Genomic DNA, 22,881 nt, shown 5'->3' with positions numbered 1-22,881 from the left:
GATCCAGTTTCAAACACGAACGTATCTCCACCCCATTTATGGTGGTAAGAGTGTTAGACAGCTACTACCAGCAATCCAGAGGACACCAGAAGCCTGGAGGGGGGCGGAACGACAAATGAGGTGGGCTAAAAAAAAAAAAAAACCCTTACCCGTGGGACACCATTCTGGGAGGGAACATGCCCGCTCGAAACAGGGAAGCTGCAGGGGTTTAAAACTTGGGATGTAATAGGGATATCCAGACTGGGAGACCCAATCTCCTTTAGCTTTCTTCAAAGAGAATACCAGCTACGTGCCACCCAACAATACAAATACTTACAATTACAACATGCCTGGCTATGCATGATATTCCTGAGTATGTGTCCCTAGAGGAAATAGCTGAGAAGGCAGTCTCCTGGACCTACAAGACGCTCATCAATGATATCCCACATAATATAAAGCCTTTAAGGGCCAAATGGGAAACAACAAGAGGATTGGATGACATTGACTGGGAGGTGACATTAATGCACCCAAGGGAAGTAGCCATTAAACTTCAGCTGCCAAATCCTCCATAGAATATACTATGACAGGGCCTGCCTGCACAGCTTCGGCAGGGCAGAGACACCAGACTGTCTTTGCTGTCACACAGAAAGAGGAACATACATACACACCCTAAGGGAATGCCATCGTATAAGGTCCTATTGGAACGTGATCATAGAGGAGCTTAGCACGGTTGGGCGGGGGGGGGGGGGGGGGGGGGGGGACCCAACGACGGGTGCCAACTTTATCCTACTATGAATCCCCCTAAGAAATCCATGTCCCCCGAACTGAACTCCTACTTTGTAACCCAGGACTCATATGATGGACATAGTCAAGCATTGGGGTGCCCCAGAACCCCCCACATTGAGGGAATGGAAAACAGAAATGGACTATATGTATGGGGCCAGAAAGGGCAACGTACAAGGCAAGAGGGTGCCCCAAAAAGTTTTTTAAAAGACCTGTGGTCCCTGGCGGCAGTCCTATGGGAGGAAGGGGTGATGAGGCCCTACCACTCACCACAGTGTGAAATGTATGATCCTATGGTGCACTTTGTCGTACAATACACGAAAAATTACCAATGTTTGTTGAGAACTATGCCTGCTATTATATGTAACAGAACTGCTTCCTGTTTGACCAAATATGTTTTCACTCCCAAATGTTCACTGTTTTTGCTGCACCATTATTCATCATATGTTGCTTCTGGGAAAACTTAATACAAATATATATTTTTTAAATATGTCTGCTCTCTCTTTGGAACGGCATAGCTGGGATCTCTGCTGAGTGGTGCTAGCTAAATAGCTTACGTTTAAAAGAAAGAAGTGTGCTTCTTTCTTCACACAAAGTAAACACAAGAGGCTAAAATACCAGGCTTTAAAAAAGCCCATTCTTATGTCTCTATTCAAATCAGCATCCACTCTCTCCGCTAACATTGTAGGCTTTAGAGAATTGTTGAACAGCTCTTGGTAGAGAGCAAATTCCCAACGTGGCACAGAGCAGCCCCAGGTAGAGAGGAACTTTGAGGAAGCATGGTGGTCAGCATTTAATTAGGTGCAAAGTTGAAAGACTACACCAGAGCCACTTCTATCCCATTAACTTACAGGAGGGCTAATCTCTGCTACTCTGCAGAAAAACAGATCCACAAGGTTATTTTTTGAAAAACATCTCAATAACGCCTATGTCTACCTACCGGTTTACAGACAGAGAAAATGGATAGTGAATCGCGTCTACTGAAATACAGATAGACAGCTTTGTACTATGCATCACTTCATCAGACTCCAAAACTTCATGTACAGAATGGATAAAACAGTGTCAAAACGAATTCGCCGCTTACCTTTCCTCTTCCCTCGTAGCTTGCTCTTCAGTGTCCAGTTGTTTTTTCTGCTTTCTGTCCTGGAGGGTCTGCGCTTCTGACCCTTGAGCAGGTGAGAACCCTCCTGAAGGAGGGATTGAAAGAGCTTTCCTTTCATCACTGCAATCGTCAGAGGGAGACACCTCGGAAGCTGTGACAGTCCTATGGTCTGAGGATTTACGAGGTTTCTTTTTCCTAATGGTCTCTTCTAAACCACCAGTTCTTGCCTGCTGGGTATTTCCGTCTTCCCACTGAGCTTCCTCTCTTTCAGAATCTAAGACACCCGTCTGTTGTGCCTCGAGCTCATCAGATGTGCCCCATTCCTTCATTTTCTTTTTCTTCTTTTTTGATTTTCTGGAACTGTGCACCTCTACATCTTCCTCTGTGGTGATCCTATCTTCACCTTCCCTTTCTTCCTCTGAAATCAAGTGTTTGTTCTTGATTTTGTCTGGTCTTTCGGAGTGCTCAATTCGAACCACATCTTCAGAGATTTTAGATGCATATTCTTCTACAGTTCTTCTGTGTTTACTTTTCTTAGGTTTGGTTTTTAAGGAGGGCTCTTGAAAAAGGTCTGACGAAGAGTAATCAGGACTTCCCTGCTCCGGATCGCATTCATGGAGTCGGTGGCTTCTCTTCTTTTTGACAGACATTTCACTATGCAGACCAGTAAGGATGGTATGGACTTCCTTTTTTCCATGGTCACCTCCTCCTACAGAGTCACAACCAAATCCATTCGGCCTTGTTAGAGGATCTGCATTGCCATTGCTTTCATCTGGACCCTGCCTGCTCGTTGGTGTGCCTTGACTGGGAGACTCACTATCATCATCATCATCATCCCCACGGTCTCCTTTCTCTTCCTCTAGTGCATGTTTTTTTCGCTTGAGCTTCTTGTGTCTCCTTTCCGTCTTGAGTGTGCTTTCGAAAGTCTCGCCAATCCCCTGGTCGGAAGTAGCTGCGCTGTCATCAGTTTTTTCTTCTGAGCGGGTTGCTCTTTTGCTTTTTTTGTGCTTTTTGACACCGAAAATGCAATGCTCACCGTCCATGTGCACAGGATTCTCCTCAACCGCATTCTCTCTGTTCTCGTCACTTTCATCACCCACCCATCTTCTGTGACTTGCTTTGGCAACTTTGACAGGCGCATTTCCATCTTTGGTTTCCTCGGAGCTCTCACTTGCACGATCTGCTCGCAGTCTCTGCCCAGCTGTGTTCAAGCTATCCTGGTGGCTACTTTTGGGTTCAGACACATCCTGCGCGACCTCAATAACTACTTCTGAATCCCCAGATTGGGAATTGTGGCGTTTCTTTCCCTTTTTCCTGTGGGTCCTTGAATTCTCTTTTTCAATTATCGCTTCCTCGGCAGCCTCCGTCACTGCATATTGTCTTTTCTTTTTTTTCTTCTTGGAATACACATCCATTACATTGGTACTCTCACGCTCTTCATCCTCCGCTGTGTGACTTTGTAGCAGTTCTCCATGCACCTAGAAAGAAGTTGATAAGCAGAGAAAAATACATTATGGAGGTTACCATTGGGCAAATATAACCTACTTTATGGAAAGAGGTTTTCATTGTCTTACACCAAGATCTCCCAAACACTGGAATTTCAGGTCCTGGCATCACTCAGAGACCCCCTTCTTAGTGTGATGGGGATATTTTGAAATATAAATATCCTTCTGGTGATTTTCAGTAACAGTATATCAGTTTGGGCATGATTCACGTATTAGGTAAATGGTTTGCGGCTGGGCTGATATTTGTAAAATGAAACATCTTTACTGTATTTATCACACACAACACACAGATGAACATTGGCTGCGATGCACAGCGTGCACGGGTCTACAGAAAGAAAACTAGGTGGCAGTTTATCTACATATATGACCACGTGCATCCTATCTGAAGGGCTACTGGTAACATGAGATATTGTTGCTGTAGCATCCTCTGCTTCGATTTGGATTTGCCATACTTGCCTCATAACCCATCGTCTGCTGCGTAACCTTCAGATTTTAAACAAAAACTAAATCCTGTTGAATTGCTCAAATGGTTCAAAACGTACACAATTGTTGTCATACAGTAGGAAGGTTAACTGGCTACCTTTCAGTTGCTGAGTGCCATATTTGGGTGTTAAACTGATACCAACAGGGTAAAACCTTGAATCAGTGTTCACATATATAGGATTTGGAAAATGTGTAGCAATATGCGGCACAATTTAGTGAATGCTGCTGCATGATTTGTTTAAACCAGGGGTCTCCAACCTTTTCTGTAGTGAGAGCTACATCTGAGCAGTGAAAATTGTCGTGAGCCACTGAAGGCTAGGAAACTCGCACATTTTTTCGAGAGACCCCTCCCACGCCCAGTTTCATTGACTTTAAGCCTAATTTCTTCCAAGCCCATATGGTGGTTTGAACAAAAGGGGGCCCTCTCCCTCTTTTGAAGCTACAGACAGCTGCATGTTGTGCTACCTGAAGCAAAAGTTTGTCTTGCTTGGAAGCATTCCTGGAAAGTGTAACGAAATACTGCAGGATACAAGCCTATGACCTGCTTTTGTTATCCTCGATCTAAATTGTTCACGCACTGCAAAAGTTAAACCTCAACATATATTCCATATCAAATGTGAATTATTGAAGTCTAGCTTAGATGTGCAGTCACTAGACTTAAAAAAAAGACGCATTTTATTGTGAACCTCAATTATTTCTCCTTCACCACATACTCTTTTTTATTACAGTTTTAAAATGTCCCATCCTGGCTCAGCTTTAAATAAGTTTTAACTAGTTTGATTAATGAAGGGTTTTATTCAGAATACTCCAGGTCTGTCCATGATCCAGAACTCTGCTACCCAAAGAAACTGCTGCAGTGTTGGTGTTGATTGCGACATGCACTGGGAACAGAGACGTTTTAAGGCATGGGCAAAGTGGGCTCTGGCCCAGAGCTCCACCCATTCAGGTACCCCGATACAGCCATCGTTGTTCTGCAGAGAGCCTTGCCCGGATGACCTTGAATAATTTTAAAACCGATTTATATATCATTTTCCTTTAATTTATTTGGAATGTGGCTGATGTGTGAGTCTATTACAGAGTATTTGCAGAGAAATGTTGTGTTATATTTCATGCAACATCCATAAAAATGTTTCATTTAGAATAGATCGAAAAAGGACATCACATATTAGAAATGTGATGGTGGCACAGAGATTATTTGCAGTAATGTTAGTGAGCTGCTGCTGCTGTGTTAAACATTGAAAACACACATCACTATCCCTGAATGTTAAATATAAACACATTTATAATTTTGACGAGCGTGCCTATGCTGTCAATGGCTTGTCCAAAGAGGGGATTGAAAGAGTTAAAACTGGATCAGAAATTCAAAGCTGCTCTGAAGAGTGGAGCAATTTACATTCTTTTTCGGAGTGCAGACGTGGGGATTTTTTTTTATGTTGTGCCTTCGGTAAAGGAAACTGAAACTTGGCAACACCCTGCTTCTCCTGATGTAAAACCCAGAGCTGCAAAGCGAAACAAGCATTTGCAATGCAATAGGTCTCGCATGTATAAGAGTTTGAGCTATTGGCATTGTAAAATTACAATGCCTTTTATTTATGTTTTGGTTTTAAAACAAATAAAAGGCATTCTCATTTACAATGCCAGTAGCATAAACTCGCATAAAAGCAGTGTGTGGCGTGCAGCAGTGTGCGGCGTGCAGCAGTGTGCGGCGTGCAGCAGTGTGCTGCGTGCAGCAGTGTGTGGCGTGCAGCGGCATCCAGCAGTGTGCGGCGTGCAGCAGATTCGTGCAGCATGCAGCAGTGAGTAATGCAGCAGTGTGCAGCAGCAGTGTGCGGCGTGCAGCAGTGTGTGCCGTGCAGCAGTGTGTGCCGTGCAGCAGTGTGTGCCGTGCAGCAGTGTGTGGCGTGCAGCAGTGTGCGGCGTGCAGCAGTGTTTCGTGCAGCAGTGTGCGGCGTGCAGCAGTGTACGGCGTGCAGCAGTGTGTGGCGTGCAGCAGTGTGTGGCGTGCAGCAGTGTGTGGCGTGCGGCAGTGTGTGGCGTGCGGCAGTGTGTGGCGTGCGGCAGTGTGCAGCTGTGTGCGGCGTGCAGCAGTGTGCGGCGTGCAGCAGTGTGCGGCGTGCAGCAGTGTGCGGCGTGCAGCAGTGTGCGGCGTGCAGCAGTGTGCGGCGTGCAGCAGTGTGTAATGCAGCAGTGTGCAGCAGTGTGCGGCGTGGTTTGTAAACAACAAGAAAAGCGGACATCAAAGGAAGGGTGGGAGGGAACGAGCATATGGGGTGTGAGTTATAACGAAAGTTAATTGTTGTAAGAGGGGATGCAGGAAGTGAGGCCGAGCGCGCGCTGGCGAAAGCAGTCTGCTGCTTTCAAGTCCGATGCCAGATGCCAGCTTCGCACTTGAATGCCTCACATGCACTGGCCATAAACCGCATTCCTAAGGTCTTGTGCCCCTTACTAAATCTCTCTGAATGCGTGAGGCGGCGCACGTGCAGGAAGTAGCTGGTGGCAAATGGAATACGCGTGGTTGTGCACGTAACCGCCACCCGATCCGCCTGGGAAGCCTTTGGGAGCATTTTCTGAAGCCCCTGCATAAGTCTCGCTGGGCGATCGATTTTGTCTGTTAGTCGTCATTTTGGCTACTTCCAAACTGTCAGGCAGTGTTGCTGAAGGCATCCTTTGGGCCTCTTTCACTCTTAAATCCCCAGAAATGTAATTAGCAATAATATATTTAGCATTGATAGTTTGGGAGCAGATGGGACAAGGCAAGCTCAGACTTCGCTATTAACAAGACCCAGTACTTCCATCATAAAAATGGTAGTGCTCCCCAAATTTTTGTATCTTTTTAATAACATCCCTGTTCCTCTCACTCGGTCTTTCTTTTCCACCTTGAGATCCCTGATGATCCGACTGGTCTGGGGCGGGAAGCACCCCCAGATTCGCTGGAAGACTCTTACACTCCCACAAGATAGGGGAGGCCTCGGCGTACCTGACCTGTATCTATACCATCTGGTCGCGCAGTGTGCACATGCCTATGCCTGGTACCATCCGGACGCTCGGATCCCGTTTCTTCGCCCTGAGGCAGACTTTGTTCTCCCGGGCCAGTTGGCGGCCGTTTTGCCCAAGGGTGTCCCCAGAAGCCCAGTGGATATTCAAACAGTGTCCACTACCAGCTGGGCCTGGAAGAAACTTTTGAGCTACTTAGCTCACCCTCGCCTATATTCCTCTTCTCTCCCTATTCGCAACCCGGGGCTACTGCCGGGCACAGATGAGGCGATTGTGCAGCGAACGTTAAGTAAATTTAACCTCACCAAGATGGGGGATTTGTACCCTGGAGGGCACATATTCTCGGCATCGGAAGAGGCGCGTTTCAGCGAGGCTACATTCATGGATAGGTTCGTTCTTCGCCGACTATTGCGCGGCCAGGGCGGTAATTGAGGGTTTCCCCCTTGAGCCTGCTTCCTTTGAACCCCTTACCATCATTGACAAAGATACGGGGGCCCATATAGTCTCGAGGCTGTACAAGGCGTGTGCGGCTTTGCTCCCTTGTGCGGATGACCGGGCGCGGGCGGAGTGGGAGACGGACTTGGGTAGGCCTATTACGGATGAACAGTGGACGGCCTGCTGTAAGGTTACTGCTACGGTGTCACTGAACAGTCTTCACAAACTCCTTCACTATAAATTCCTGCGCCGTTGGTACATGACTGTAGGAGAGTAGGGTCTGCTATCCTATGGTCACCCCAAATTTTTGCTTTTTGCTTCACTGGTTTTTGACATATTGAGGCTGTGGGCCTGCCAATCAGACCCCCAGCCTGCTGTTCTCTCTACTAAATTAAAACTATGCACCCTAGGTGCATAACCAATTGGAAGTGGATCACCCTGTCAGCCCCTGTACCAGTGTACACTAGGTACCCAGGGCATTGGTGTACCCAAGGCCTGCCAGGGGCTGAAGCATGTATTATGCCACCCCAGGCTTGGCCTAACAATTTGACACAACTGGCTGATCACTCAGCTGGGGTAAGTTGGTGTAATCACCTCTTACTTAGGTGTAGTATACCTATACCTAACCTTAAATGGGACACCTGGTAACCTATAAGTCACTCCTATGGCAGGCCTTAACAATCCTGAAGGCAGAGTGCTTGGTTCCATGTGAGATGGTGCTCTGGCATGAGCTGAGCCTGTCTGCAGTGGTCGGAACAACTTCCTTCTACTGTTTCCAGATATCGTCATACCATATACTCTTAAGTGCATTATGAACCTCGCGGTTAAATGCTATCTTTGGTTTGGCTTTATCAAAACATGTCGAGTAAGGTGTCATACGAATTGGAATACTAACCCCTCGCCAATTCTGGCGACGGGGTTAGCATTCCACCCTTCTAGAGGGACACGACATGTACAGTACCTGAAACCCGGGTAAAATCAGACATAGCCTCAGCTCCACAAAATGGATGCTGCCACCACAGACACAAGTCTGCCCTCCTGCTGCTGGGAGTCCTTCCAGCTTGGGAGGTGTGGACAAAGGGTTTCCTGCCAGGGGAGGTGCATGCACCACCCCAGACAGGATTTTGTGTATTGGTCAGGTAGGGCTTGAAAGAAACCAGACATGCCTGTGGCTCACAAGGAGCCTCGGTGCATATGCCAGTTCAAACCGGTCCTGGGGCACACCAGTCCCGGGCCTGGGGCGAGCTGGACAAAGGATTGGGGGTGTAACCACCCCCCTTCCTGGTCCCACCCATAGGGAGGGACCTAGCAGGTAGTCCGGCCCCTAGAATCCGCTTAAAGGTAGGAGCTGTGTCCTAAGACTTCAGACATCCTGGAATCAACTTGAAACTAAGAAGAAGACGGGAACTTCGACATTCTGCTGCACAGAAGACTGAAGGAAATCTCCCCTGTGGTCAGAGAGTGACCACCTTGCTAACGCAAGCACCATCCAGCGAATCAACGTCTGCTTTGCCGCCGCCTCCCGCCGGAGCCTGAGCCCAGAGACTGACAAGACCTGGACCTCCAGACCACTCACCGCCCGATCCACAGTCCCTGAAAAGAGGAGACCCGTGGAGGCACCGAGACACGTGGAGCCAGCCATCTTGAAACGACCACGACAAGCTGACAAGTGCAACAACCGAGGCTCCCTCCAAGTTGTGCTTTGGGATCTGAGAAGCCCAACCCTTGAGCAGCATCTGCACCAAAGGTGAGCCCTCCAGCATCTCAACGATCTGCGTGGGGCCCTTCTGCATTTTGCCACTCGACGCGCCTAACCGGTTGCTGGCCCGCTGGCTAGTAGCCATCTTGGCGACGAACTTCACGAAATACACCGCTGGTCTGGTTGCTCCAGACTGGCCCTTGCTCCCCTCCAAAGGAGCAGTTCTTCTGACCTTGCTGGTCAGAACCATCAGCTTATTTCATCTCCTACAACAATTGCTTTTGCCAAGGCTTGTTTGCTTCGATCAAGTCGCCGACACCGCCGACAGCGAGAGCCTGCGTGGGACAGCTCGTGAACCGACTCCTGGACGTCGTCGACCTCCAGGGACCACGTGGCTGCAGAGACAAGCTACACCTTTCTTCCTGTTTGCACCCGACATTGCCTGGTACCCACCTGGTGCCACGCTGGTCACTGGCTAGTGACTGTGAACACTGTCCCCTCTGCTTACAGGTCTTCAACATCTCCGATCCACTCTTGGATCCACTGCATCTCTCCCGGACCAACCGCCTGCAGCATCTTTATCTTCAGGCTCCACGGAACAGATAGAAGAAACCCGACGCACTTCGAGGCCTATGCACCCGCTTCCTGTGGGTGAGGTAAAGCTGGCACACCTGTGCCCAAGTGTAGTATTACATCTCTAGTGCCTGTGTTCCAAATCTTGAGTTCCTAGTCCATCCGGAAGATCCTTTTTGCAGTAACTTTGTACTTTTTACGCACCCATTGAAACCTATGGGAGCACGCGTGTGACTATTTGCTCTGCACACGCCACCCGTGGACCTCCTGGTCACTAACTGAAGTTAGCTCCTTGTAGGCCCAGCGATTCTAGAGGCCCTAGGCCTTTTCCCTTTTCTATTCGTGGTACTTATACCACTATTTTAGTATATGGTTTGAGCGGCCACCAGGGCCTATCCATATAAAGTGCAACTTCTGTGTATTCTACTGTAATCTTGTTTGACGATTTGTGCTCCTGTGCTCATAAAGAGACTAGGGGTTACTTTGAGAAATAAATACATATATATTTTGAATATATATCTGTGTGGTGTCCTTTCATTGGTATAAAAGGGGGTTGCATTTGGTAAAACAGCTGGCTTAACACGCTTCACGAGTTTAGCCTCAAAGACTGCTTAGCCTACGCTACCACTAGGGCAGCTAGTCCGAAAAGGTTGACTTACAACCACACCATAAGGGTTGCTTGGCATGGTACAAGGTGATCACTTTAACTAGTGAGCATCATATACCAGGCCAACTTCTCACAATGACCCCAGACAGACTCCATTCAATTGACCCAGCGCGGCCACACCTCTGTTGGAAGTGCTCGGCACCGCATGCAGACTTCGCGCACTTGTCCTGGACTTGTCCGAGACTGCAATCATTCTGGACGCAGGTTTACAAGGTCTTGGAAGACATGTTAGGGCTTACACTTGTTCCCGCTCCTGAGGTTGCGTTGTTGGGCTACACAGCAAATTTCCCTAAGAATGTTCGTAGGTTGGCCGCTATGGGCCTACTTCTGGCCAAACGTGAAATCGCCAGGCGCTGGGGGGATAGACGGGCTCCTACGGTCAAATCGTGGCTAACTGCCATGGCTTTTTGCAGCACGAATAGCGAACTCTACTCTAGTCTCCTCCCCTCTGTGGCGCGTCCTAGGGACATCTGGGGCCCTTACAAAACATACATCACGGGTCTTCCCGGTTTCCCCTCGTCACCCACACATTCCGGTATAGTCCCAACGGGAGTGGGGTAGGCGGTACGACATGGGCGTTGGGTGAATGGTGACGTCATGGAATGGATGGGATGGTATGATCCACGGGGCGCTTGCTGTGGGGGGGTTGATGGCACGGACATCACGTGGGTTACAGGGTGTGCGTGGAGGGATGGGGTGGCTATGGGCCCTGGGTGTGGATTGTTGATGTCAGTTTCTCCTGTTTCAAGTTGGACAAGTGTTGATGGTGGATTGATAGATGGGGTTCTGATGTTGGATGCCTTCCATAAGTTGCACATCTTGTCAGGGAGCTGGAGGTGTTGTGGTGTACCTCCATACTTTGTCACTGGTGAACACGCAGCTATCATTTCTGTACCGTTTGATTTTGCAAATCTAAATAAAGCTTTAAAAAAAAGTAAAAAAATAAATAAATAAAAAAAAAACAAGACCCAGTACTTCAAGTGCCCGTGGCATACCAGCGGCTGCAGCACGTTTACAGTACAGAAAGCACACATCACAGCTCCAGTCTGGAGAACAGCGCATTAAGAGGTATAATGCTTACCGATTTGATCAGCTCCTCGCTTGTCTCTCACTCATCTGCCTTTCTTCCTCCTCCGCCCTTCCCTCTCACAGCTACCTCCTTCTCGAACCTCCATGCAGCCCGACCTGCCTCGACCACCCTTCTCATTTGTCTTTGTTCTCTCCCTTTCCCCGGCTAGTGTTTAGACCCCTTCATCACTCACGCTAACCACCGCTTCACTGTCCCTGCTCACCACTCCGGACACAGTGTCTGTTGTCAGTGGGCCCATCGCACCACGCTATGCGCCATGTTTCCGCCCCTGTGATGAGACCTGTGGGCACTGGCCTGCCAGGGAGAGCTCCTCCTGAGCGTCTGAGAGGAAGCAGCTGTGCTCCCTCTCTGCCAGGATGCAAGGTAGAAAAAAAGCAGGTGGCGCTGGTTCGTAGCAGTTCAATACTGCTTGCACCACCTGCATGCTAGCAGGCTTTTCCAGGACATGCTGCTTTGCACCAGCATACGTCGTGCTGGATCAAGAGGGCGGTGCCAGGATGTGAAAGGCTGGTAGCATGGACTGGAGGAGGAGATCAGCAATAGCGTCATCATCTTTGGCCTGCCCCGCCCCAACTAAGCTCAGTTAGGCCAAGCTGAGCAGTTGGGTTTGGTGAGGGCAGGCAACGGCTGTAAAAAAAAAAGACCCAAGAATAATAAATGACAACAACAGGATACAAAATTTTTAGATGCAAGGCGCGAGCTACTCATGGGGGTTCAGCGAGCTACCGGTAGCTCGCGATCGACCGGTTGGAGACCCCAGGTTTAAACCCACCGCATAATTCCAGTGGCACTGCCTGCATGGCATGGCTGAACTTGCTCCTTATTCCCCTGTGGATAAGTGAGCCCCACTGCCACATTCTATACGCAGTGTTGTGTGCCCCCACCCCTTCCATGTTATGAAATGGATAGGCCTAGAATCGCCCTCTATACAAGGGGCCAGCATAGCCGGCTATCGGACAAAGAGTCCTACGGCCAATGGTGCCTGGTTCCAGGCAGGCCGCTCCCCACGCCACACAGCTCCACCTGATTGTGCCGTGTGCCTGCCCTCCCTGCTGCCGCAAGTTCGCGCCGTCAGTCCTCTGGTTCTACTCTCTCTGTTTTTCCCCCCATTGCCTGTCTCTGCCTGTTCAGGCTGTCTGCCGTTTTTTCCACTTATCTCTACTTTTTTCGTTTTTTTCTCCACTTATTTCAACGTTCTTCACGTTCCCAGCCTTTTTCTTTTGTTTGCTCAGCCACTTGCCTTTCCCACCGCTGCGTCCCCGCCCCTCTCGCTCGCCCATTCGATCCCCACCTGCCTCCCAGCTGCTCCTCCATCCCACCTCCCCTTCTTAATGGCGGCCGCGCCGCTGGCAGGCCGAAGGCGCACCTAAGGCAAGCCCGTCTGCGCCCATCCGTCCCTGGACCGTGCCCAGCGCCAGACCCCCTGGCCCCCACGAGCGCCACGACACCCGACGCCACTACAATGCCAACTTCCTCCACGTACTCAATGCCGGGCGATCATCCACCTGCTTCTAGGCCACCCCGAAGCTCACCCACGGACCCTTCTCCTGCCGAAGCTGCAGCTTCGCCAGCCACCGAACATTGGCACGTCCTGCCCCGCACACCAGGGCAGGTCACAACCATCCCAGATGCATACTACTCAACACCCACTCCGTCCACAAGCACGCCATCGAACTCTGGGACCTACTCGACTCATCCTCCCTGGACATCGCCTTCCTGACTGAGACCTGAATGAACCCCTCCTCGGCACCCGACATTGCCATAGCCATCCCGGACGGCTACAAGATCACCCGCAGGGACCGCACCAACAAACCAGAAGGAGGAATCGCCATCGTCCACAGGAATACCGTCAGAATTTTGACCAGCACCGAAGACACCATCAGCACTGCCGAACGCCTGCACTTCCAGATCCACATCGATCCCAACACCACCCTCAGAGGAACCCTCATCTACAGACCACCCTACCCCGACCACAGTTCAGCGACTCAATCATCGACGTTGTCAGCACGCACGCCCTTGCTTCCACAGACTACATCCTCCACAGAGACCTGAACTTCCACCGCGAGAACGCCAACGATAGCAACTCCACCACCCTGCTCGACAACCTCACCAACCTCGGACTCAAACAGCTTGTCACGACACTCACCCACTCCTCGCTCGACCCCATCTTTTCCGCCAGCAACCACGAAACCTTCAGCCACACCACCGAACTCCACTGGACCGACCACCGCTGCATCCACTTCTCTTTCGAGAACCACACAATGCACAACCACCCGCCACGAATCCCCCACCGCAGCTGGAACAAGGTCACCGAAGACCAGCTAATCACCACCCTCGCCCAAGACCCACCAACCGACCCCACCACCACAGCCGCCCGCAACTTCAGGCAATGGATCGGCGACTGCGCCAACACACTCGTCCCCATCAGGAAACCCTCAAACAGATGCACCAACAGGAGGGCCATCTGGTTCACCACCGACTTCCAGGAACCCAAGCAGACTTGCCGAAGACTCGAGAAGAAGTGTCGCCACGAACAGACACCGGACAACCACGCAGCCCTCAAGAAAGCCAGCCGCAAGCACTACCAACTCCTTTGAACCGCCAAAAGGACCTCCTTCAAGGAGTGCATCAACAACAACACGCACAACAGCAAAGAGCTCTTCAACATCGTGAAAGAACTCGTCAACCCCAGCTCCAACGTCACCCCGCCGTCGCAAGACCTCTGCGACTCCCTAGCCACCTTCTTCCACCGCAAGATTGCAGACATCCACGACAGCTTCAACACCCAGACCCCCCAGACAGCCGCCGACACTTCAAACTCATCGCCCCCCCAACCATGCCGGCCTCCTGCTCTCCTGGAACCACGTCAACGACGACTACATCATCAAAATCATGAACACCATCCACTCCGGCTCGCCCGCCGACCCTTGCCCTCACCACATCTTCAACAAAGCGAGCTCAACCATCGCACCCAAAGTCCGGAAGAACATCAACAGCTCCTTCGATACCGCCACCTTCCCGGGGAGAGCTGGAAACACGCCAAGATCAACGCCCTACTCAAGAAACCCAAGGCGGACCTCAAGAACTTCCGGCCCATCTCCCTGCTCCCGTTCCCAGCCAAAGTCATCAAGAAGACTGTCAACAGGCAACTGACCTGCTTCCTCGAGGAGAACAACATCCTGGACTCGTCCAATACAGATTTGGCAGCAACCACAGCACGGAAACTGCCCTCATCACCTCCACTGACGACATCAAGACCCTGCTGGACAGCAGCGAAACCGCAGTCCTCATCCTCCTGGACCTCTCGGCCGCCTTCGACACCATCTGCCACCACACCCTACGCACACGCCTCCACGACGCAGGGACCTGTGACAAAACCCTGGAATCGATTACCTCCTTCCTCACCGGCAGAACCCAGAGAGTCTACCTCCCCCATTCCGATCCGAAGCCACCAAGATCACCTGCAGCATACCCCAAGGATCATCCCTCAGCCCGACCCTCTTTTTTAACGTCTACATGGCACCGCTCGCCAACATCGTACGATCGCACGACCTCAACATCATTTCATACGCCGACAACACCCAGCTGATCCTTTCCCTCACCAAGGACCCAACCACATCCAAAACCAACCTCCACGAAGGAATGAAGGCCGTCGCAGAATGGATGCAGAACAGTCACCTGAAACTGAACTCTGACAAGATGGAGGTCCTTGGCTCCACCCCCTCCGCCTGGGACGACTCCTGGTGGCCGGCCACGCTGGGAGCCGCACTGACACCCACCAACCACGCATGCAACCTGGGGTTCATCCTGGATTCTACACCATCAATGACCCAGCAAGTCAACGCCATCTCCTCCTCCTGCTTCAACACCCTCTGCATGCTTCGCAAGATCTACAGATGGATCCCCACCGGAACCAGAAGGACGGTCACACAAGCCCTCGACAGCAGCAGGTTGGACTACGGCAACGCCCTCTACGCGGGAACCATGGCCAAACTCCAGAGAAGACTTCAACGCATACATAACGCCTCCGCTCGCCTCATCCTCGACATACCCCGCCACAGCCACATCACTTCCCACCTGAGAGACCTGCACTGGCTCCCCGTCAACAAGAGGATCATCTTCAAGCTCCTCACCCATGCTCACAAAGCACTCCACAACATCGGACTAACATACCTCAACAAACGACTCACCTTCTACACCCCGAAACGCCAGCTTCGCTCCGCTGACCTCGCCACCGTCCCTCGCATCCACCGAACGACCGGCGGCGGATCATTCTCCCAGCTCGCAGCCAAGACATTGAACACCCTCCCCATCCACTTGCGACAGACCCAGGACCTACTGACCTTCAGGAGACTTCTCAAGACCAGGTTGTTCGAACAGTAGAAGCACCACCCCCCCCCTGCGCCTTGAGACCCTCACGGGTGAGTAGCCCGCTCTACAAATGATTGATTGCCTTATGGTAAAACGTTTAACTATTGTCAACCACTTTGGTGGATATTTATTGTATGCCTTTTTATTTTTTACTTCAGGGGGACTATAAGGCGGAGGTGCCAGGCCAGAAGAATAGTAAGTCGGTCAGATACAATATGTCTGGCCCATGCTCAAACATCCCTATGGCATGCTCTGTGTGCTGGAGGCACTGCTACTGGGGTCCCAGCACAGAAGTCCTAAAAAGAAACTCGGTGGGCCACCAGCCCACAACCCCAAGAGGAAAACATAAGATTCTCTCAAGACTTTAAAACATTCAGAGTGCCAAAGGGTATATTCACAAAGTCAGTTAACAGGGAAACAGGATTGCGGAGTTCACAGTCGAGTAACACAGTTCAGTGGCAAGACCAGTCAAGGAGCCATAGGGTCTGAGAGGTTCAAAAGAGCCCACGGTTCTGGAGTGATGCTTGCATCCACAATAAGAGGGGCTGTGAAAAGAGAGGGCCAGTAATACAATAGAAAAACAGTGAGTAGTAGCCACAAGATAGAGGAAGCTACGAGGAAAAGAAGGGGCAGTTTACACCCAAGTCATGTCAGAACTGGCGGTCGGCAAGGAGAGACCCCCTGTTGTCACACTTACTCCAAGGGTGATGCTCCTCCTGATAGGTGCTCTTCTGCTCCCGCCGTGATGACTTAAGGGTAAACTTGTAAATCCACAAATTTTCTAGAGCAATTACCTTTACATAAGGATTAGGGTTTTTGACATTCGCAAACCTCGAACGGAGGTTAAAGCACTACACAAGATACCGGGACCGGCAGAGTCCTGAAAAAGGCCGGTGTGACCCCAATCATTTGGCACAGACACACAGCCAAAACATGTCGACTACCTGGCAGGAAGGAGGGGTGTAAGGAGCACATTATATCTCCCTATCACCATCATCCTTCACGTTTTTATTGTGGCCTTGTCTTCCCCTACCCTATTGATCCACCCCAGGCGTTGGCTGCGCCGGGGTGTATTGTAAGCGGCCCTATGATGAAGCATGTCACACACCTGTGTGAGTGAAGGCAGTATTGGGACACACAGCACGTGCCACCACTGGACCACTACACCACGATCTTCACTCCTTACTGATCTTGGTGTGTATAAGTATTTGACAGGGGGTTCAGAATAGGTGAGTCCCGTACCCTCTCCCCTTCTCGTTTGTGTGTAATAAAAATGGGTTTTGATGTCACCTCATGCCTCTTCATCCACCCACACACTCTCCCTGCTCCTTTAGTTTCCTCTTGTATCTCTTTTTTCTGCCTTTGACTCTCATTTCTTCCTTTTATCCCCTTTTTTGTTTCTCTCTCTTTTGCTGGATCAAATCTTGTTTTGAAAAAGTGATGGTCCCCAAAAATGAGTGCCCATGGGCCCCGCCTGCAACCAGCGGCTCAAATTAAGCACAGTGGACAACAATGAAAGGAGTAAGTGAAAGGGTGAGGGAGCACAGTGACCAGTTACCACCCAACCCGGACAAAAATGCGGTCTATTTGTTCATGTTTTAACATTGTGCAAAGGCCTGTAACCAGTACTTAAATAGGCCTTTATATAAAGTCAACTGTATTAAATTCTAACTTGGCTTTTCCGTTTAATTGAATTATCAGTGATAAATCACTGCGGCGCCTCGGAAACACTTTTCAAATTGGTTTCTTCCTAGATATACTGTTTAAATGATATACTGATAAGGGGGAAATTAAAAATAAATCCCCGGTAATTAGCCTAATATTTGTACCGATAGGGACAATAAAATACTGATCATGCTAGTAAAAAATACAGCAATAAGCAACCCTACCAAAGAGACGGGAAGTGCCAAGAGTGAGGGTAGGGCCAAGAGTGAGGGCAGCGCTAATAGTGAGGGAAGAGAGAGCGGGAGGGCAGTGATAGGAGAGGGAAAGAGCAGAAGAAATAGGAAACAGAGGGTCAGTGAAACAAAACTCAGGAGTGACTGGAGGGAGGAATATTAACGGGAGGCAGTAGTTACGGGAGCGGAAGAAAAGTCAGTTACCAATGAGAAAAGTAAGTGATGACGGTGAGAAGTCAGAGATGAGAAAAGAGGGGGGGCGATGGGAGAGAGGGGTTTCAACAGAGAAAAGCAGTAATTAGAGAGAGAATGAGATTTCATTTACGAGACGGAGAAAGGCAGTGACAAGCAGAGGGGGGGGGGGGGGAAGAGTGGTGGCAACAGAGTGGGGAGCAATATGGTGGTGGTGGAGAGTTATGGAAAGTACGGGGGTCCCGCCGGCAGCTATTACTGGTCCTGGGCTAAGATCCGCCGACCTAGAAAAGCATGCTGAATGTCCTGGTGTCGTTTTACGACACGGAAACATAATTTAGCAACGTCCGCACGTTGCATGCATTCCATTCAGTGCAGGAAGCAGGGGGCTTTCTTATTTTCACTTCCAGCATTTCCTGCACAAAGGGCCATCTTCCCTTCTTTTGTTCAGATTTCATCCTGGCTGGGAGCCATCTGAAGCCTCACACCTATATGCCAAAGCAATGGAGGGAAACATACGGCTTATCACTTCACAAGTACTCCAGAAAAACTAAGATTTGGAGGCAGGTTTTTGACGTTGCACACCCCCCTATGTAAGGGACGGGCACCCACTGTAAGAATCCAAGATTTACCCGTGTGTATGACTAATTTCACAAATAATAATTTAAATAGCACCTACTCATTTTTTTTTTAATTACTTGATAGTGCTACTCATTCAAGTGTAGGGTGTCATAGTACCTTATATTACAAATGCTCAATAAATCATGCAAGTGTGTAAATCAATGTACAGGAACTGTTAACATGCAGAAATAATATCGTCCATACTTATAAACATATGTAAACAGTGAACGGTCAGAATAAACAGAGTCAGGATATAAAATGTAACACAGAATTTGGGGTTGCACAGACTAACAAGACTTTATTACTTCTCAGAGCAACCCTTCCTTGAAACCTTGTAATAATAGATTGATAAAAATCAATAAGGATTTAAACCTATACCTTGTCTTGCAGTTTACTGCAGCTCCCAGATGTCCGTAAATAGATCAGTGTGCTTTATTAGAAGGACTGCAACTTATGAACTGGATGTAACAAATTGATCTCGGTGTCAAAAGCAGACGCCCACTTACCTATCAACAAATAATACAAATCTGTAAACTGTATGTTTTACAATGTGCTTTGCAGCAGGCACAAACTTTCTATGCTACTTTATGAGTCAACCCTGTGATTGCACAAAACAAAGAACTAAGGGGCATATTATCAAGGTCCAGTGCTAAAATTATCGCCGCTTTATCGGCAGGAGACTGTCGCTAAAGCGGCGATAATGAGCTTGATAATAAGCCGCAGAGAATTCCCATAGAAGCCCATGTTGACACCAGAACATGGGCTTCTATTGGAATTCTCAAGGGCATATTATCAAGCCCACTATCGCCGCTTTAGCGGCAGTTTTCTGCTGATAAAGTGGCGATAATTTTAACGCCGGACCTTGATAATATGCCCCCAAATTAAACTTTTTACAATTCCAGCACTGGTGTTAGGGAGAAAGAGTGGACAAGAACAGTGTAGCAACGGAGGGTAGTGAAGGAACAGAGAAGGGCTGCAAAGTGACGAGGTAGAGCCAGAGGACAAAGGGAAGGGACCAACGGGAGAGCTTTGCGTTGACAGTAGCATAACACTAAATGAGGAAGGACCCGCTGCAGAATGTGAAGAGAGGCCTCTTAGTTTTCTATATCCCACAGATATTAATTGATATTGGGTTAAATGGGCCCCTCTGAAGGGTTGTGGTGCCCCCCTGCACCACAAGGGCTGCAGGGGAGTGCATTATGCCCCTGTACCATGCGCAATGGTGGGCCCTTTGAGAAAGGTATTGACATCGCGAGATATGAAATTAGGGCAATGGTTAGGGTTGTATTGGAGACGCCTTCACCTGTCAGTGGAGAAAGTTGGATGGAAGTCAGGGTTCTCTGTTCTATGCTTCGCTTTCCTATTCTGTAGGACTGTTTCAAAATTAAGCAAAACTATTGGGCTAACAGAGTTACCATGTGTCGGGAGAGGAGAATGGTCGTTCCAGGCCCACTGGATGGAATCCGCCCCAGAAATGCGTTCTGGTACCTCTTGAGAAGAGGTAGCAATTCAGGAAGAGGCCAAACAATTCAGGGATAAACTTGGGCCTCGTGGTGGTCTTGTGAGATGTACGAGGGCCCTTTGTGGAACTCAGACCTGGGTCAGACTGGGGCGGAAAGCAGACCTGGGCACCCAAAAAAAAGTGACCCCATTATAACTAGAAAAAGTGTCCCACGTTTGCAAATTGAGGCAGTTTTGAACTTGTAAGGACGCTGGAAATGTGTTTTGCAAGACATGGAAGACTGCACACATCTGTGCTTGTGCATGTACAATTGCCACCATTGCCTCATGTAACGTAACGTTTGTTTTAGTGTTTTGAGTGTCTGCCATATATTGCAGTATTTTACCTCTACTTGTACTTTGTATGCTTTTGTAACCTACACACGTAACTTTTTCCTTTTGTAACGTATCGTTTGCTACCTCTTGTACTTTGTTCTTGATACTTGCACAATTGCCTCATGTAACGTAACGTTTGTTTTTGTAACATGCTCACTTGTAATTTTTGCCTCATGTATCATTACTGTTCCTATTGTGACGCGCTCTGACACCTTCGGGTAAAGTCCGCGCTATATAAAAACGCATAAAATAAAAAGAACAAGCATTGGCATAGCCAATAGGTCTCGCCTTTGGGACCTTATAAGTGTTTAGCCATGCAACAGTTGCATAACTAAATACTTATAAGTTCCTAAAAGCGAGACCTATTGGCTATGCAAAGCGGCCGTGATCGTGATCACGATCAAACATCAAAGCGGCTGTGCGGCCGCGTAAGTGAAAGTAATCGCGGCAAAGGGCGGCGCGCGCGCACATGCACTGTAACTCTAGGCTGGCCTGGTAGCACTTTTTGGAGCCCTCTCAATAAGTCTCGCCAGTCCAGCGCATGCGCTGGGTCAGGCGAGACCTAAAAATGTGTGTACATGTCAAGGAACTCCACCGCACATGCGGCACACCAATCCCTAAAGAAGACGACAAACAGACAACAAATGGCCCACACGCTGCCCTGTCAGCCTGATTGCCCTCTGGGTCAGTCCGACCCTGGTGCAGGGGTACTTGAAAAGGCCGGTCTGGTGATGCACAGGTCACTGGGAAGCCTGTTCGGGGTGTACAGGGCATACATGCCCAAGCATCACACTGGCACAAGGAAGTTACAGTGGGGGAGAGGAGACAGTGGAGAAACGTCACAAGGGCCACTCATCCCCGTCACCAAACGGTGCAGGTCTAGCCTAAGGATTTATTTACCATCATCGCTGAAGACGCTCCGGCGGGAGATCACGATACAAGAGTTTAAAACTCCACTGGTACAGCCTCACCTCCGCGCGGAAGATTCCCACAAAGTGAAGGCAGTCACAGCCAATAGGAATGCCAGGTCACACTGAGTGACAAGTTAGGGCGGGACTAGCAGCAGATATAGTCTGCACTGCCCAATCGACGTTACGAAGTTCCAAAAGGAAGCGTCCCCCCGGAAGAGAAGGTCTAAAGCCCGGAAGTGGCTTTCTAGCCACACCGGAAGTGATTGCCGCGTATGTGGTTATTCACTTTTGCTCAGGTGCTCCCTCGGCACAACTGTAAGAATGATGAACAAATGAATGTGCCCTTCTGTAACGTAATTGGTGCTCCATTTTCTTCGGGTTGTGTTCGCGCTATAGAAATCTGTGCTCGGGGGACAGGAGCTGTAAGGAGACAGAACCTTTGATTTTGGGGTGGGGGGTTAGAGCAAAGGGGTGGCCATTCTGTGTCTCTCTACTTGCTGGTAGAGGCTGTGGGCGTCTAGGAGAGGGCAGAGTATTGGACAATAGCCAACCCTAGGGTAGAAGTACCGATGGTTCAATGTCGCATGGGATGGTTTCGACCTCCGTGGGCTTTCGGGGGAGGGGCGGAGGGCACCTGGTGTGCGGGGCTTCGGTTCCTCTTGTGTGGAAGGCTCCAGGTGGGCAGTGGCGTGAGCTTCCAAGAGAGAACACAGGGTCTTGGGATCGTTACAGGTTAAGTGCTGATAATGCCTGTTAGAAGTCAGGCGAGAGTACAGTATTGACAATGTGTAGTATTGTGTTAAAGTTATGCTTATTACTTAGTGTATGTTTAGTTATTTTGGAAGCAAGAACCTTCAAGTGTACATTCTATGTTCCACATTCTTGTAGCGAGTAGAACCTGGCAGCTCAGATTCTGCCTGGAGAGTTACCACTTAATTTTATTCCCAGGAATAAATTACCTGCTTCTACGAAATTGGTTCCTCGATTTATTGACCAGATACTACAGAAATTTGGCGACGTTTTTACTGAACCATTCGGATCTCACGCTCATCGATTCTGCGAGAACGGAGTAATCCCATTGCAGATATATTTTTTTTCTTTCCTTCATCGTCAACAGAAATTCCAACTTTCAACTTCAACTATTTCAGGCGAGTTTCATCTTGAGTGCTTTTAATATCTATATTGGGCTAGTTGAAACATTTCTAGCGGTTTCGCTTAACATTCACGATTACCGTTAGTTAATCACCGTTTCCCGCATTCAAATCGCACTCACCAACTCGCAGCATTCTTCAAACTCGGCGTTCCACTCCTTCATTCCTCTTCGGATTCATCACGCATCGACGCGAGCGCTAAGTATCTTGGGATACTTGCTGGGTCACGCTACGTGACCTCTACGTGCCGCCATTTTGACTTCAGTGTTACCGATCTCCTAGCAACACTCGGAGCGGATTTCAGCGTTTTCTCGTGTAATTTTACTTTCTCCTATGCTGTGATTACACGCTTCATTTCGAACAAGCGCCTTGATTTCTGGTTAGTTTATTTTATTATTCATATTTAAATAAATAAAAGAAATATGGAAAGAAGTACTCATCTGCTACTTCTAATGTTGTAAACAATTTAGTTGTGGGTGTTAACTTAAACACTCCGAAAGAATTTCTCACAAGTCCTGGTGAACCTGTTGTTAAGTGGACAGATTGGAAGGAATATTTACTTAATTATTACGCAACATTGGAGGACAATAG

General features: G+C 49.1%; 1 protein-coding gene across 4 annotated transcripts in view; it reads right to left on the bottom strand.

Moving 5' to 3' along the window:
- The window catches only part of TTF1 (transcription termination factor 1), a 202,559-nt gene extending 180,003 nt beyond the window's left edge, over window positions 1-22,556 (bottom strand). The window contains exons 1-3 of one of the 4 annotated variants that reach the window (XM_085613918.1): window positions 22,413-22,496; window positions 18,771-18,898; window positions 1,847-3,342 (exon numbers count right to left, since the gene is read on the bottom strand). In XM_085613918.1, coding sequence (XP_085470044.1) covers window positions 1,847-3,279 — 1,433 coding nt within the window. In that variant the 5' untranslated portion in view covers window positions 3,280-3,342; window positions 18,771-18,898; window positions 22,413-22,496. Of the gene's footprint in view, window positions 1-1,846; window positions 3,343-18,770; window positions 18,899-21,128; window positions 21,274-22,412 lie in introns of those variants that run through there. The other 3 variants (XM_085613919.1, XM_085613916.1, XM_085613917.1) reach the window with 3 other exon arrangements.
- Window positions 22,557-22,881: the final 325 nt, after the last annotated feature.

Source organism: Triturus cristatus, chromosome 1_2 (assembly GCF_964204655.1).
Source record: "Triturus cristatus chromosome 1_2, aTriCri1.1, whole genome shotgun sequence".
Taxonomy (NCBI): Eukaryota; Metazoa; Chordata; class Amphibia; order Caudata; family Salamandridae; genus Triturus; species Triturus cristatus.
Note: the sequence above shows the minus strand (reverse complement) of the source record. Positions and strands in the feature narration are given on the sequence as shown.